The sequence below is a fragment of the Dipodomys spectabilis genome, unplaced genomic scaffold, assembly GCF_019054845.1.
Source record: "Dipodomys spectabilis isolate Male_0828 unplaced genomic scaffold, ASM1905484v1 ptg000541l, whole genome shotgun sequence".
Taxonomy (NCBI): Eukaryota; Metazoa; Chordata; class Mammalia; order Rodentia; family Heteromyidae; genus Dipodomys; species Dipodomys spectabilis.
In genome coordinates, this window is record NW_024871218.1 from 447637 (window position 1) to 462121 (window position 14485).

Sequence of the window (14485 nt, forward strand, 5' to 3'; positions counted from 1 at the left end):
GTGGCGCCGCGCGCCCGCGCACGGCCGGAGGCCGGGTCTCGGCGACAGGGTTGACCCGCCCGGAGGTGAACGCGGCGCGCGGGGGGCCGGCGGGCGTGGAGCGCACCGCGGCCGGGCCGGCGTCCCCGGGGCCCGGCGTCCCCGGAGCCGCCGCGCAGCGGGCCCAGGCCCGCGGGGCCCCCGCGCGGCTCCGCTCCTCGGCGCCCGCGCCCGCGCTATCTGCCGCCCATCGGCGCGGCCCGGAGCCGCGCACGGGCGCCGCGGTGGCTCTGAAAGGCCCCGATCTGGAAGGCAGAGATAAGAGCGCCATTTATTCCGCCGCACTCGGGAAACAATTCCCGGCCCGCGCGGCCCTTCCCGGGCAGATAACGATTGGCCATTCATTATCTGCGGGACGAGGATTAGCCGGCGGGTGAAAAATGACCGGGACGCGGCGCGCCGCGCGGGAAGAACTCCCCAGCTGTCTGTCTGTCTCTCCGCGGCAGGGCTTCTGCTCCGGCCACGGTGGCATCCAATCGGTTCTCGGGGCGCCCACCTTTCACGGAGTCAGTCACCCCGCGGGACCCCACTTCCCTCCCCAGGCACCGCCGCCCGCCTCCCGGGGCCTCCGCCGCGTGTGCCGCGCCCTCCCGACCCTCCCCAGGCCTGCCCTCGCCGGCCCTCCCCTCCCAGCCCTGCCCTCCCCAGGCCTGCCCTCCCCAGGCCTGCCCTTGCCGGCCCTCCCCTCCCAGCCCTGCCCTCCCCAGGCCTGCCCTTGCCGGCCCTCCCCTCCCAGCCCTGCCCTCCCCAGGCCTGCCCTTGCCGGCCCTCCCCGGCCCTCCCCTCCCAGCCCTGCCCTCCCCAGGCCTGCCCTCCCCAGGCCTGCCCTTGCCGGCCCTCCCCTCCCAGCCCTGCCCTCCCCAGGCCTGCCCTTGCCGGCCCTCCCCTCCCAGCCCTGCCCTCCCCAGGCCTGCCCTTGCCGGCCCTCCCCTCCCAGCCCTGCCCTCCCCAGGCCTGCCCTTGCCGGCCCTCCCCTCCCAGCCCTGCCCTCCCCAGGCCTGCCCTCCCCAGGCCTGCCCTTGCCGGCCCTCCCCGGCCCTCCCCTCCCAGCCCTGCCCTCCCCAGGCCTGCCCTTGCCGGCCCTCCCCTCCCAGCCCTGCCCTCCCCAGGCCTGCCCTTGCCGGCCCTCCCCGGCCCTCCCCTCCCAGCCCTGCCCTCCCCAGGCCTGCCCTCCCCAGGCCTGCCCTTGCCGGCCCTCCCCTCCCAGCCCTGCCCTCCCCAGGCCTGCCCTTGCCGGCCCTCCCCGGCCCTCCCCTCCCAGCCCTGCCCTCCCCAGGCCTGCCCTTGCCGGCCCTCCCCTCCCAGCCCTGCCCTCCCCAGGCCTGCCCTCCCCAGGCCTGCCCTTGCCGGCCCTCCCCGGCCCTCCCCTCCCAGCCCTGCCCTCCCCAGGCCTGCCCTTGCCGGCCCTCCCCTCCCAGCCCTGCCCTCCCCAGGCCTGCCCTTGCCGGCCCTCCCCGGCCCTCCCCTCCCAGCCCTGCCCTCCCTGGCCTGGCTGGCCCAGGCCCTGTCCCTCCCCTCCCAGCCCAGCCCCACCAGCCCAGCCCCTCCCCGACCCTCCCCAGGCCTGCCCTCCCCAACCCTGCCCTCCCAGGCCCTGCCGGCCCTGTCCCTCCCCTCCCAGCCCAGCCCCACCAGCCCAGCCCCTCCCCGACCCTCCTCAGGCCTGCCCTTGCCAGCTCTCCCCAGCCCTGCCCTCCCCAACCTTGCCCTCCCCGGCCCGGCCGGCCCAGGCCCTGACCCTCCCCTCCCAGCCCTGCCCCACCAGCCCTGCCTCTCCCCAGCCCTCCCCAGCGGGGGAGAGGGGAGACCGAGAGCCCTGCGAGCAGGGGCCTCATTAGAGCAGTTACTCAGCGGCGCTGGCAATGGCTGATAAGCTTTATCAGCGCATCTCCCCTCCGACAGACAGAGCACACGGCCCAGGAAATGGCACCCTGGAGCCCCATGGGTGGCCAGCCCGGCTGGGAAAGGCGCGGGCACTGACATCACCCAGACCCGCCGGCCACAGGCTGGAAGCGGCACAGTAAAGAAACAGCCGCGACCTGCCTGGGACAGACACCCTGCATCTCATCAGTTAGTATGCAGAATTACACAGGACACTGCAGACACATTTAGAGAACCAGACACACCATTAAACTTAACACCCTTGTGTGCTCAGATGCACACATACGCACACACCTACACACCCTCTGGCACACATATTCAGCGACGGAGCACCCGTGCCACTCTGCAGGTGTTCTGTCCTGCAGTGACCTGCTCCCCAAAGCACAAACCACATCCACGAGGATGGACAAAACCACTCACTTCTGCAAACACCTGTGTGCTCACCAGCACACACGGGCACAGAGTGACAGGCAGAGTGCACACAGCCGGGGAATTCACAAACACCCGCAGCGGGAGGTGGAGGGACAGACCCCTTCCCGCCCAGGGGCCTCCCGCCTTTTCTAGGCAAAGCAAGCTCCTCTAGGCGGCCGGACCTCTGGAGCAGGCGGGCTCCGCCCTGGAGGTCAGCTCCGGAGCCTGCCTTCGTGAACACCCGACCGGGCCCTCCCAGCACAGCCTGGCTCCTCTGCCTTTTTGTTTTTGTTGGTCGTGGGGCTTGAACGCTGGGCCTGGGCGCTGTCCCTCAGCTCTTCAGTCCAAGGCAAGCGCTCTACCACTTGAGCCACAGCACCACTTCCAGTTTTCTAGTGGTTTCTTGGAGATAAGCGTCTCACAGACTTTCCTGCCAGGGCTGGCTTTGAACTGAGATCCTCAGATCTCAGCCTCCTGAGCAGCTGGGGTGACAGGTGTGAGCCACCGGCGTCCGGCTTTCTCTGGGGTCTGAAACGCGCCTCGGAGGTGCGGCAAACTATCCTGAGCCCTGTGCCCTTGAGTTGGGAGCCGGGGCGGGAGCGGGAGCCGTGTGCGTGCCAGCGCGGGGCCAGCTGAGCGCGGGCGAGGTGCCGGCCTGGCGGAGCTTCTGACCGGGACGGAGGGGCGGCAGGCTGCTGAGCGTGAGCGAGTGCGGCGGGAGCGTGGGCCCTGTGCTCGCGCAAAGCCCCTCCACCGCGCTTCCTGCGGGCCGGGCCGGGCAGCAGGGCGGCGGCGCGGGGAGGGAGAGGCCGCGCAGGCCGGGGGTCGGCGGGGTCCCCGCGCCGCCGCGCCCCCCTCGAGCACCGGGGACAAAAGCCGCTGGCCGCGCGCGCCGGCCGGTGAGTCCGCTCCGCCCGCCCGGCGCCCACCCGGCGCGCCCCCCTTCGGGGCCCACCCGGCCCAGGCCGCGCCGCAGGCCGCCGGCTCGGCCTTTGTCTCGGCGCCCCCACCCCGCCGCACCCCCGCCCGGCCCCGCGGCTGCGCCCGAGCCGGGCCGCCTGCACCTGCCGGCGGTCCCGTGCGCCGGCTTAGCCCGGCTCGCCCGCAGCGCCCGCCGCCCTTAAAGCGGAGGCCGGGCGCCGAACCCCCCCAGCTGCGGGCCGCTGCCCCCCCAGTCCCGGGCTGCGGGCCCCCCAGTCCCGGGCTGCGCCCCCCCCAGTCCCGGGCTGCGGGCCCCCCAGTCCCGGGCTGCGGCCCCCCCCAGTCCCGGGCTGCGCCCCCCCAGTCCCGGGCTGCGGGCCGCCCCCCAGTCCCGGGCTGCGCCCCCCCCAGTCCCGGGCTGCGCCCCCCCAGTCCCGGGCTGCGGGCCGCCCCGCCCAGCTGCGGGACGGCCCCCCCAGTCCCGGGCTGCGCCCCCCCCAGTCCCGGGCTGCGGGCCCCACCGCCCCGCCCCGCCCCAGCTGCGGCGGCCGGGCGGGCTGCCGAGGCCGCGGGCTCGGCCGGGTGTGCCGTCTCCTCCAGCAGGAAACGGGGAGACCCCTGGCCGAGCCGGGAGCCTCCGGAGCCGGGCCCGGTCCGCGCTGAGATGCGCTGACCACCCGGGACCCGGGAGCGGCCGGCGGCTGCGGGCCCCCCAGCGGCGCCGCGCAGGACCCGTCCCCGAAGCGCCGAGGGGCCCCGGGGGCCGGCCAAGGGAACCCCGCCGGCGTCCCGCACTCACCCCGCACGGCGCTCCTCCCCCCCCCCCCCCCGCCCGGCCAAGAGCGGCCCAAGGAGGCCCCGGGAGGGGTGGCGGGGAGGGCGCGCGGCGACCCCGGGCCACCCCGCGAGCCCCGCTGGACAAAGGCCGCCCGCGCCCCGCACCGAAGCGGGGCCCCGGCCCGGCCGCCCCGGCCCGCTCGGGCTCCGGCGGAGGCACCCCGCTCCCGCTAAGGCGGAACGAACGAAGCCCGGCAGGGGCAGCTTGGCCGGGGAGACCCGAGCCGGCGCCGCGGCGGCCCGCGGGACCCTCCGCGTGCGGGGCGCGGGCGGCCGCTCCGCGGGCCGGGGCCCCGCCGCCGCCCGAGCGGCCCCGGCCGGCCTCGCTCCCGGGGCGCCGGCCCAGGCCGGGCGGCGGCGGGGAGCCCGGCGGACCCGCGTCCGGCGCAGGCCCGAGGCTCGGCCGGGCGGCGGCCGCGCGGAGGCCCGGCGCCCGCTCCCCTCCCCTCCCGCCAGGCCAGGCGAGGCGAGGCGGGTCGGTGCGGGGCTCCCGAGGCCCGGCCGGAGCGCGGCGGGGCGCCTCCGAGAAGCGGCTCCGAGCGGGCGCGGACCGGGTCCCCGCCCGGCCTCCACTTGGAGCCGGGGAGGTGGGCAGCCGCGGGCCCCGGCCGGGGCAGGACGAGGGCCGCGCCTCGGCGGCCAAGAGGCGCGGTGCCCGCCGCGTGCCGCCCCGCAGGCCCGGACGCCAGGTCCGGGGCCGAGCCCCGCGGTGTCTCCGAGGGGCTGCGGCCGCGCTCCGGGGCCCGAGCTCCGCGGCGACCCGTTTGGCCCGCGGAGGAGGACTGCGCGCGCGAAGAGCGGGGAGGCCGGGGCGGGCGCGCGGGAGGCGGCGGCCCCCGCAGCCCGGAGCCGCGGGCCGCTCACCTGCCGCGCCGCGGCCCCGCGCCGCCGCCCGCGCCCGCCCGGCTCCTCCGACCCGAGCGGCCTCGCGGGAGCCGGGCCGGCCCGAGGGCCCCGGGGCCCCACCGCGCTCCGCCCAGCCCCGGGCCCCGCTTTACCTGGGCGGGAGACGGACCCGGCCGCCGGGCCGGCGGCGGGGAGGGGTCCCCGCGGCCCGGCCGCGCCCCCGCCTCCTCGGATTATTGCAAAGTTCATTTCCTGGCGGAGCGGGTGACGTCAGGGCCCGGCGTCGCGGTGGCGGGGCCGCCGGCCGGGGAAGCCGCCTCCGGTTACCCAATTACCGACTGTCAGCCCCGCCGCCCGCCCCGGCGCGGGCCGGCGCCCGCTCCCGCACCTGTCCGCCCGGCGCCCCGAACGCCTTCGGGCGCGGGGTCCCGGCCTCCCTCGGAGCCGCCGTCTCTCGTCCGTCCCGGGATGGCGGAGGTGCGCGTCCGGCCCACAGGACGCGGGGCCCACGGCGCTCGCGACGGCCGAGTCGGAGGCGCGCGGAGCCGCTCCGGGGACCGGGGCACAAAGCGCCGGCCGCACCGCTCCCCGTCCCCGGGGCCGCCTGGGGGACCCCAAGGTGGAGGAGGCGCCTCCCGCCCCGGGCGGCCCTCCGCCGGCGCCGGCGCCAGCCACGGCCTCGCCCGAGGCCGCGGGCCCGGTGGTCCGGGAAGGCCACGCCCGCGGAGGGCGACCCCTCCCCCGGAGCCGCCCCCTCGCCACCGCGTGCGCGGCCCGGCCGCCCAGGACCCCGCGGCCGGCGGCCCCGAGCCGGGGAGGGAGCGCCCCGCAGGCACCGTCGGGCGCCCCGCAGGCCCGGGCCGCGCACAGGGTGGGGCGCGGGGCCCGGGGTGCCGCGGGGAGGACCCCACGCGTGCGGGGCCCGCGGTCCCGGGGAGACTGGGCCGCCGTGGGGGCGGGGCCCGGGGAGGGGGCTCCGAGGCGGGACGGCCCGCGAGTGTCCGCGCCGGGGGTGCGGGGCCCGGCCCGCGGCGAGGGGCGCGGGGGGCGCGGGCGGCCGGGGCGGCGGGCGGAGGGGCCGCGGGCGGAGGGGTCGCGGGTCAGACCCGAGTCCCGCGGGCCGAGCGCGGGCGCAGCCAATCGGGGGCGGAGGCTGGGCGGCGCGCGGCGCTGATTGGCTGGCGCCGGCTTCTTAGGCCTGCGCGGCCCCCGCTTCATGTCTGTGCGAGAGTCGGCAGCTGGCGCCAGGGCGGCCGGGGATGCGGAGGGGCCGGAGCCGGGCGCGCCCGAGGCCGAGGCGTGCGCTGCCCCCCGCCCCTGCCCCGTGAGCCCGCCGGCTCCCGCCGCCGCCCGGGCCCGCGCCCCGCAGCCCGCGCCCCGCCCCGCCCGCTCCGCGCGCGTAAGTTTGGGGGGCACAAGCCGACGCGGGGCGCGGGCTGCGGGGCGCGGGGCGCGGGGCGCGGCCGGCTCGGCGGGGCCCGGGGCCGGGCCGGGCGCGGGCGGCCCCGGAGGGGGCGGTGCCGGGCGGCCGGCTGCCCCGCGGCTGTGGGGCCCGCGCTGCGCGTCCCGCGTCGGGCGCCGGCCGTCCGGGCTCCGACTCTCGGGGAGCTCGGGGCCCGCGCCCGTCCGGGCCGGGGTGGACGTGCGGGTCTGGGGGGCGCGGGGCGCGCGGCCGGGCCCCCTCCCCGCTCTCCTTTCGTTTTGCGCCCTCGCCGGTGCTCACCGGCCCTCGCGCCCCGTGTCGCGCAGACCCCGCCGCGGCCATGGAGGTGGCGCCGGAGCAGCCGCGCTGGATGGCGCACCCCGCGGTGCTGAACGCGCAGCACCCCGACTCGCACCACCCGGGGCTGGCGCACAACTACATGGAGCCCGCGCCGCTGCTGCCCCCCGACGAGGTGGACGTCTTCTTCAACCACCTGGACTCGCCCAGCAGCCCGTACTACGCCAACCCGGCCCACGCCCGCGCGCGCGTCTCCTACGGCCCCGCGCACGGTGAGCGCCGCGCGGCCCGCGGCGGGCGAGGCCTCGGCCACTTCCCGGATGTAGGGCCCGAGGAGCCGCCGGGAAACCCGGCCTCTCCTGCGGGCCCTCGGCCCACTCCACGGCCGAGTCCCTCTGGGTCCTTCCCCAGGGGTCTCCTGAGCCGCTTGCCCCAGCCGTGTTCAGCCTCTGGTTGTCTGGGGCCTGCGTGGGGTCCTGTGTGCGTCTCCAGCCTCTGGTTGTCTGGGGTCTGCGTGGGGTGGGTGCTGTGTGTCCAGCCCTTGCTTGTCTGGGGTCTCTGCGTGGGGTGGGTGCTGTGTGTCCAGCCTCCGGTTGTGTGGGGTCTCGGGGTGGGTGCTGTGTGCCCAGCCTCTGGTTGTGTGGGGTCTCGGGGTGGGTGCTGTGTGTCCAGCCTCTGGTTGTGTGGGGTCTCGGGGTGGGTGCTGTGTGTCCAGCCTCTGGTTGTGTGGGGTCTCTGCGTGGGGTGGTGCTGTGTGTCCAGCCTCCGGTTGTGTGGGGTCTCGGGGTGGGTGCTGTGTGTCCAGCCTCTGGTTGTGTGGGGTCTCGGGGTGGGTGCTGTGTGTCCAGCCTCCGGTTGTGTGGGGTCTCGGGGTGGGTGCTGTGTGTCCAGCCTCTGGTTGTGTGGGGTCTCTGCGTGGGGTGGTGCTGTGTGTCCAGCCTCCGGTTGTGTGGGGTCTCTGCGTGGGGTGGTGCTGTGTGTCCAGCCTCTGGTTGTGTGGGGTCTCGGGGTGGTGCTGTGTGTCCAGCCTCTGGTTGTGTGGGGTCTCGGGGTGGGTGCTGTGTGTCCAGCCTCTGGTTGTGTGGGGTCTCGGGGTGGGTGCTGTGTGTCCAGCCTCCGGTTGTGAGGGTCTCTGGGTGGGGTGCTGTGAACCCTGCCCATCTGACCCCTCTCTCTACCGCAGCGCGTCTCACTGGAGGTCAGATGTGCCGGCCGCACTTGTTGCACAGCCCGGGCTTGCCCTGGCTGGACGGGGGCAAAGCCGCCCTGTCTGCTGCACACCACCACAACCCCTGGACCGTGAGCCCCTTCTCCAAGACGCTGCACCCATCGGCGGCGGGAGGGCCGGCGGGGCCGGGAGGGCCGCTCTCTGTGTACCCGGCGGCGGCAGGTGGGAGCGGAGGAGGCAGCGGGGCCTCCGTGGCCTCCCTCGCCCCCGCGGCGGCGCACGCCGGCTCCCACCTTTTCGGCTTCCCACCCACACCTCCCAAAGAGGTGTCTCCAGACCCCAGCGCAGGGGCCGCCTCCCCAGCCTCCACCTCTGCGGGGGGCAGCGCGGCCCGGGCTGAGGACAAGGACGCTGTCAAGTACCAAGTGGCCCTGCCCGAGAGCATGAAGATGGAAGGCGGCAGTCCCCTGCGCCCAGGCCTGACCACGATGGGGGCCCAGCCCGCCACTCACCACCCCATCCCCACCTACCCGTCCTACGTGCCGGCCACCGCGCATGAGTATGGCGGCGGCCTCTTCCACCCCGGAGGCTTCCTGGGCGGCCCGGCCTCCAGCTTCACCCCGAAGCCACGCAGCAAGGCCCGCTCCTGCTCAGGTATGGCGGGGTGAGGGGGGACAAGGCCGTTCAGCCAGCCAGGGCAGGGGTGTGTGCTTCTCTAGTACTCAGCAGAAGGTTGAGGTCCCAGAATGAGAAGACACAAAAAACACATTCTCCCTGTGGGAGTGCTCCCTTTGGTCCCCAGACCTGCAGGCTTCTTGGCTCCTTGGGGCCCAGGTGCGTGACATAGGCTGAGTCTCCTGGCTCCTCTCTGGATCTCCAGTGAAGACTCTGTGTGTGCGGGAATGCGGTTATGCGGGAATGCGGGAATGCGGGCATGCGGGCCGGTCTGCCTGCCCTGTGCTGCATATGTGTGTCTGCAGTGCCGGCCGCTGCAGGGCCTCCAAGGGCGCAGACCTGGAAGGGATCTGGGTCTCGAAATCAGTCAGCACAATCTCAGGATTTCAAGGCCTCTGATCTCTTCGGGAGATTTCCCTGAAACGAAATTCCCAGGGCCTGGCTTGCACCCCTGCCCCCAGGCACCGCACGAGGGCCAGAGCCAGGGGGATGGAGCCACGGGTGCCTGCCCTTGTCCAGCAGCAGCTAGATCAAACGAGGTTTGTCCAGGGTCTGGCTGAAGGGCAGTAGCCCGTGCCTAGTGTGCCTCCTTCCCCACAACTCTGAGTCCCAGAGCAAGAGATTTCTTTCCCTTTCTTTCTTTTTCTTTCTTTCTTTCTTTTCTTTCTTTCTTTCTCCCTCCCTCCCTCCCTCTCTTTCTTTCTCTTTCTCTTTCTTTTTCTCTCTCTCTTTCTCTCTTTCTCTTTCTTTCTTTCTTTCTTTCTTTCTTTCTTTCTTTCTTTCTTTCTTTCTTTCTTTCTTTCTTTCTTTCTTTCTTTCTTTCTTTCTTTCTTTCTTTTCTTTCCTCCTGTGTCCAGGAGTCTCCTTCTCTTGGCTGGGATGTATTGACTATTGAAGTCTGGAAGAATTTTCCTTGGTGACACACTACTAAGGCGCTCTCGCAGCCCTGACCTGATTCAGGGTCCCCACCCTGCTTGGACCATCTCAATTGCTTTTTCTTAGTCCTCTCGATCCCAAGTTTGTTTTGTGCTTTATCTGAATTCCAGATGCCGTTGTAACAAACAAAATCCCAAGCAACAAAAAAGCAGGGCCACTCGGTCTAAAGTGAAAGAGCTTCTTACTTGTTTTATTTTAAAGGACAACAACTTTGATCAGGAGCCAGGGTTCACACCGAATTCTAGGGTTTCAGCGGCAGGAGAGAGAGTTGGGCAGAAGGAAGTTTCCTTGGATGAACGGGACTGGACGGTGGGGGCTCAGGACATGGAAGGGAAGACTCTGGAGGAGAGAAAGGAGTGAGGAGCGGAGAGGAGAGGGGAGGGGCTGCACAGGTAGCCTCAGCTCCCTTTCCTCGCTTCTTGCTGGTCGGCTCTGAGGCCGGGTTCCTGTGGGTGTTTCACACCCACAGCCGGCTTTGAGGGGGGATTTGGCCCTAACAGACCCTCTGCATTTCTGAAGGGATCTCCTGAGCTACTCTTCCTTGGGGGAGGGGAGGGCACCGAGCCCCAGCAAAGGCGACCCGTGTCTTCCGTCCCCAGAGGGCCGGGAGTGCGTCAACTGTGGGGCTACAGCCACCCCGCTGTGGCGGAGGGACGGCACCGGCCACTACCTGTGCAACGCCTGCGGGCTCTACCACAAGATGAACGGGCAGAACCGGCCTCTGATCAAGCCCAAGCGGAGACTGGTAGGAGCTGCTCTGAGGTGGGGGGCACCGGGGGGAGGTTCTGAGCAGGAGCTGGGCGCTAAGGGGAAAACAGAAACAATTGAGCAACAACAGCAGAAGCCCCCCGACCGCCGAGCCTTCTGATCGTTGAAATCGTTTGGGGGTCAGTTGGGGTTGCTTTTCTTTCTGGCCAATTCTTTCTGCACCCCACCAGGTCCTCTTGTACCCCACTGCTCGGGGATCCCCAAAGCCGGTGTCCTAGGGCCTGCCCTGGCCCCTGGCTTCTGCTTAACTCTCTTTAAAAATAGGGCTAGGAAGGACCTTTCTCTGGCTGGCTCAGGGCTGCCTCCTCAGCCTCCCAACTCGGTCTCTTCATGCTTATTTAAATAAAACACTCACACCAGCCACCAAAAAAACCTGCCCTTTATTATTTTTCCATGGAGTCACCTATACTGTGTATTTTCATTTGAGTGATTTAAAAAAAAATGCCCTTTCGGATCTCCTGCCGGAGTTTCCTATCCGGACATCTGCAGTACGAAGATAAGGAAACTCCGTGTATCTGTTTCCGGACTCTACGAGGTTTTGGAGAGCCGCCTCCGCTCCGTCCCGCCTCTCGCGGGGCTGTTTTGAAATTTCTAATACCCTCCACTCTGCAAATAATGCGTAAAATGCTAAGAATAATAAATATATTTTTTCAGGGCGAAGTGATTTATGAGCTTAAATCGTTCGCCCGCTTCGGGGCCTCTTCTCCCTTTCCCCCTGGATGGAGGGCGGGCAAGGCGGTGGGGGTGGGGCGGAGGACGGCTGCTGGCCCCGGAGTCAGAATTCCAGCTCCAGGCTTACTCACTGCCGCTCCTCCCTGCCCCCGCAAAGTCAGCCATCCTGTCCCCCCGGTGGCCGCGCAGGCCCGGGGCCATTCCAGGCTCTGCTGGCCCCAGCCCCCGTCCCCGCCCTGGCTGCCTGGTGACTCGGGTGCCAGTGCTCTGGGAAGCGGGGAGACTGCAGGGCTCTCGTTCTCCAGTACAGGTCCTTCCTGGTGCCTTCGGTGCCTTTCTCTGGGGACCCTCCTCTCAGGACCCAGGGGCCTGTATAGTCGATGGACCAACTACAGAGAAATGTCCAGTGTGATCCTCCATCACTAGGGTGTGGCTGGGGTGGTGGAAGGAGCCGAATGCCTACATTTACCCCAACACAGCTCAGCCCCAGTGGACCTGAACCCCCCTCGCACTCCCGCCCCTCCCCCTGCCTTCCAGGACAGCTGGGGGGTGGGGCCTCAGTTTCCCCACCGAGGGGATTAAGTTTGGAGACTGGGGAGGCGGCTGGTGTTCCCCTCTGGTTTGCAGTCCTGTTGACTGAGAGAGGAGCAGGCTTCCAGGGCTCTGTATTCCCTAGTTCTGTGATTCTCAATTGGACAGTTCTGCTGTTTTGAGATGCCTTGGTTCCCGGGTGAGGCGGGGGTGGGGTGCGGGAGCACAGCTCGCCACGCCGCCGTCTCTCCCCTCTCCCCCTCTCCCAGTCGGCAGCCAGGAGAGCGGGCACCTGCTGTGCGAATTGTCAGACCACCACCACCACTTTATGGCGCCGGAATGCCAACGGGGACCCGGTCTGCAATGCCTGTGGCCTTTACTACAAGCTGCACAATGTGAGCCTGCCCCCCCTCCCGCCCCCCCCCGCCCGCCCCCCCTGCCCGCCCCACCCCCCCCACCCCGGGAGCCCTGGGCTTTGTGTGTCGGGCTCCCAGTCCAGCCTCCAGTGCAGAGCAGGCCGGACCCCCAGGAGTGCGCACCCAGGGGCACAGGACCCCCAGGAGGGCACACCCAGGGGCGCAGGACCCCCAGGAGGGCTTCCCTAAGAGAGGTGCCTCCGTTCAGGAGGTGGAGCAGCCAGAGCAGCCTCGGGGCCTGCAGGAAGCTTAGCTTTGTGAAGTAAAAAATGTGTAGGATTTGGGGTTTTTTTGCTTCTTTTTTGTCGGTCGTGGGGCTTGAACTCTGGGCCTGGGCGCTGTCCCTCAGCTCTCGAGCTCAATGTGAGCGCTCTACCACTTGAGCCCCAAGCCACTTCCGGTTTCCTAGTACTTTGTTGCAGATAAGAGTCTCACAAACTTTCTTGCCCGTGCTGGCTTTAAACTGTGATCCTCAGATCTCAGCCTCCTGAGCAGCTAGGATGACAGGCCTGAGCCACCGGCGCCCCGCTTAGAGTGTAGATTTTGAGTGTGGTGGGGAGCTAAGCTCAGGCAGGAGCAACAGCTCCTCCCTCCCAGAACGAGAGACAGCGCTGGCTAGGGCTGCTGGGGCTTGGATTCCAGGCGTTCTGGGGACCTGTCTTGCCGCCTGGGGGCACAGGGAGGCCTGGAGGGCATCCATGGGCCAGGCACACAGCCCCTAACGGCCTGGTGCTGGCTGGCTCCAGGTTAACAGGCCGCTGACCATGAAGAAGGAAGGGATTCAGACTCGGAACCGGAAGATGTCCAACAAGTCCAAGAAGAGCAAGAAGGGGGCTGAGTGCTTCGAGGAGCTGTCCAAGTGCATGCAGGAGAAATCCTCGCCCTTCAGCGCAGCCGCCCTGGCCGGACACATGGCGCCCGTGGGCCATCTCCCGCCCTTCAGCCACTCGGGACACATCCTGCCCACCCCGACGCCCATCCACCCCTCCTCCAGCCTCTCCTTTGCCCACCCTCACCCAACCAGCATGGTGACTGCCATGGGCTAGGGACAGAGGTCGCGGCAGGGGCCGAGCGGGAGTCAGGCCATGCACGCCTCTGCTGCCCACCCTTCCCCGGAGCCTGCGCGGCTCCCGAGGCCCAGCCGGAGCCCGGAGCCTCGCTGTACCCGAGGGCTCCCTTGGCCTCCTGCCATTACTGTGAATACTCTCTGGGCTGAGCGAGGCTGTTCCAACGTGACTGAAGACCCGGGGAGCAGAAGGACGGCTTTCCGGTGGAGAAGGAGGGGACAGACAAACGCAAGCGTTTTTTGAAGGAAAAAAAAAACGTAAGCAAAACTAATTTATTTGCTCTTGTTTCTGGAGACCCCGAGGAGAGGCTGTCCTGTGTTCTCTGTGTTTTCCTGCGGCCTGCGTGCCTGTGACCCGGGGCTGCCAGGCTCTGGGGCAGGCAGGTCTGGAGGGCGAAGTGGGGCCTCTCTCTCCCTGGCCTTCCTCTGTCCGGCGTGCGCGGGCCCTGCCTGCGGCCGGCCCTGGAGGCTAGAGACAATTGCAGGCGGTGCTGCTCAGATTCCCAGGCCCGGGCTGGGCCACAGGAAGGAAACAACATTTTCTTGAAAGGGGAAATGTCTCCCTGGTTGCTCCCTTGGATTTGAGGCTGGAGTTGGAGTGACCTGTGTGTCCCCAGCAGGCCCAGGCCGTGGCCGGGGCCCTGTACATACATACGTCCTTCTGCTAACCCTGCCACCCTCCCCCACTCCGAGACAAATAGGAAATATTAGAGGCAAAGCAAAACCTGCGCAAGCTTCACTCACCAACAAGCTGTTTTGTTTTTAAATTCTCCGGGTCCAGTCAATTGTACATGGCCGTGGTAGCCTCGCCCGGGCGGGTGAGACCTTCCCGAGCTTGGAGATTTTGAAAGTTCTTGGACCATCCTGCAGCCCTACCCAGAGAGCGGGCGGGGGTGGGGGGTGGGGGCTGGCACTCTGGGGGCTGGAGGCCGAGGCCAGCCTGGCAGGTGGAGGGGCCGCCTGTGGGGCCGCGAGCCGTGGCTGCCTGGGTCCTCTGAGGTACAGCTGTACATAGATGTGTCCCACGCCTCGATTCTGCGTGGTTGGTGGGTTGGCCGTGATGAGGCTGCAGCTGGGGGCTCCTGACCAGGAGGACAGTTGTGCCCCCGGGGGCTTCGCTGTAGCACCACCCACCAGAAGTAACTTATTTTGTACTAGTATCCGCATACGAGAAAGAATCGGCAGTATTTTCTGTTTTTGTTTGGCCTGTTTTATTTTGGGTTAGTAAACTAAGTTATTGTTAATTATGTACAACATTTATATATTGTCTGTATAAATCGTATGCTATTCTCCTATTCCTTTAAAGTGAATACTGTTAAGAATAATAAAATACTTTTTGTGAATGCTCCAGCCTGGCTGTGGGCTCCTGGGCAGCCGCCCCAGGCCCGGGTCTGACTGTTGGGTTGCCGTGCGCGGCTGCCCTCCAGGGTGGCCGGGGGGGGGGGGCGTCCCCGGAGCTGCCGGAGCTGCCAGCCCTGCCCGGCCTGGCCTCCAGGGTGGCTGGGGGGGCGTCCCCCGAGGTGCCAGCCCTGCGCGGCCTGGCCTCCAGGGTGGCTGGGGGGGCGTCCCCCGAGGTGCCAGCCCTGCGCGGCCTGGCC

General features: G+C 69.4%; 1 protein-coding gene across 2 annotated transcripts; it reads left to right on the forward strand.

Moving 5' to 3' along the window:
- The first annotated feature begins 596 nt into the window (after window positions 1–596).
- Window positions 597–14237, forward strand: Gata2 (GATA binding protein 2). 2 transcript variants are annotated; one of them, XM_042670347.1, is made up of 6 exons: window positions 597–614; window positions 6685–6927; window positions 7839–8477; window positions 10034–10179; window positions 11675–11800; window positions 12568–14237. In XM_042670347.1, exons 2-6 carry the CDS (start codon window positions 6699–6701, stop codon window positions 12865–12867), a joined length of 1440 nt encoding a protein of 479 aa, XP_042526281.1. In that variant the 5' UTR covers window positions 597–614; window positions 6685–6698; the 3' UTR covers window positions 12868–14237. The 2 variants fall into 2 exon arrangements, with proteins under 2 accessions (XP_042526281.1, XP_042526280.1); XM_042670346.1 differs by lacking the exon at window positions 597–614 and adding an exon at window positions 5393–5412.
- The last annotated feature ends 248 nt before the right edge of the window (window positions 14238–14485 follow it).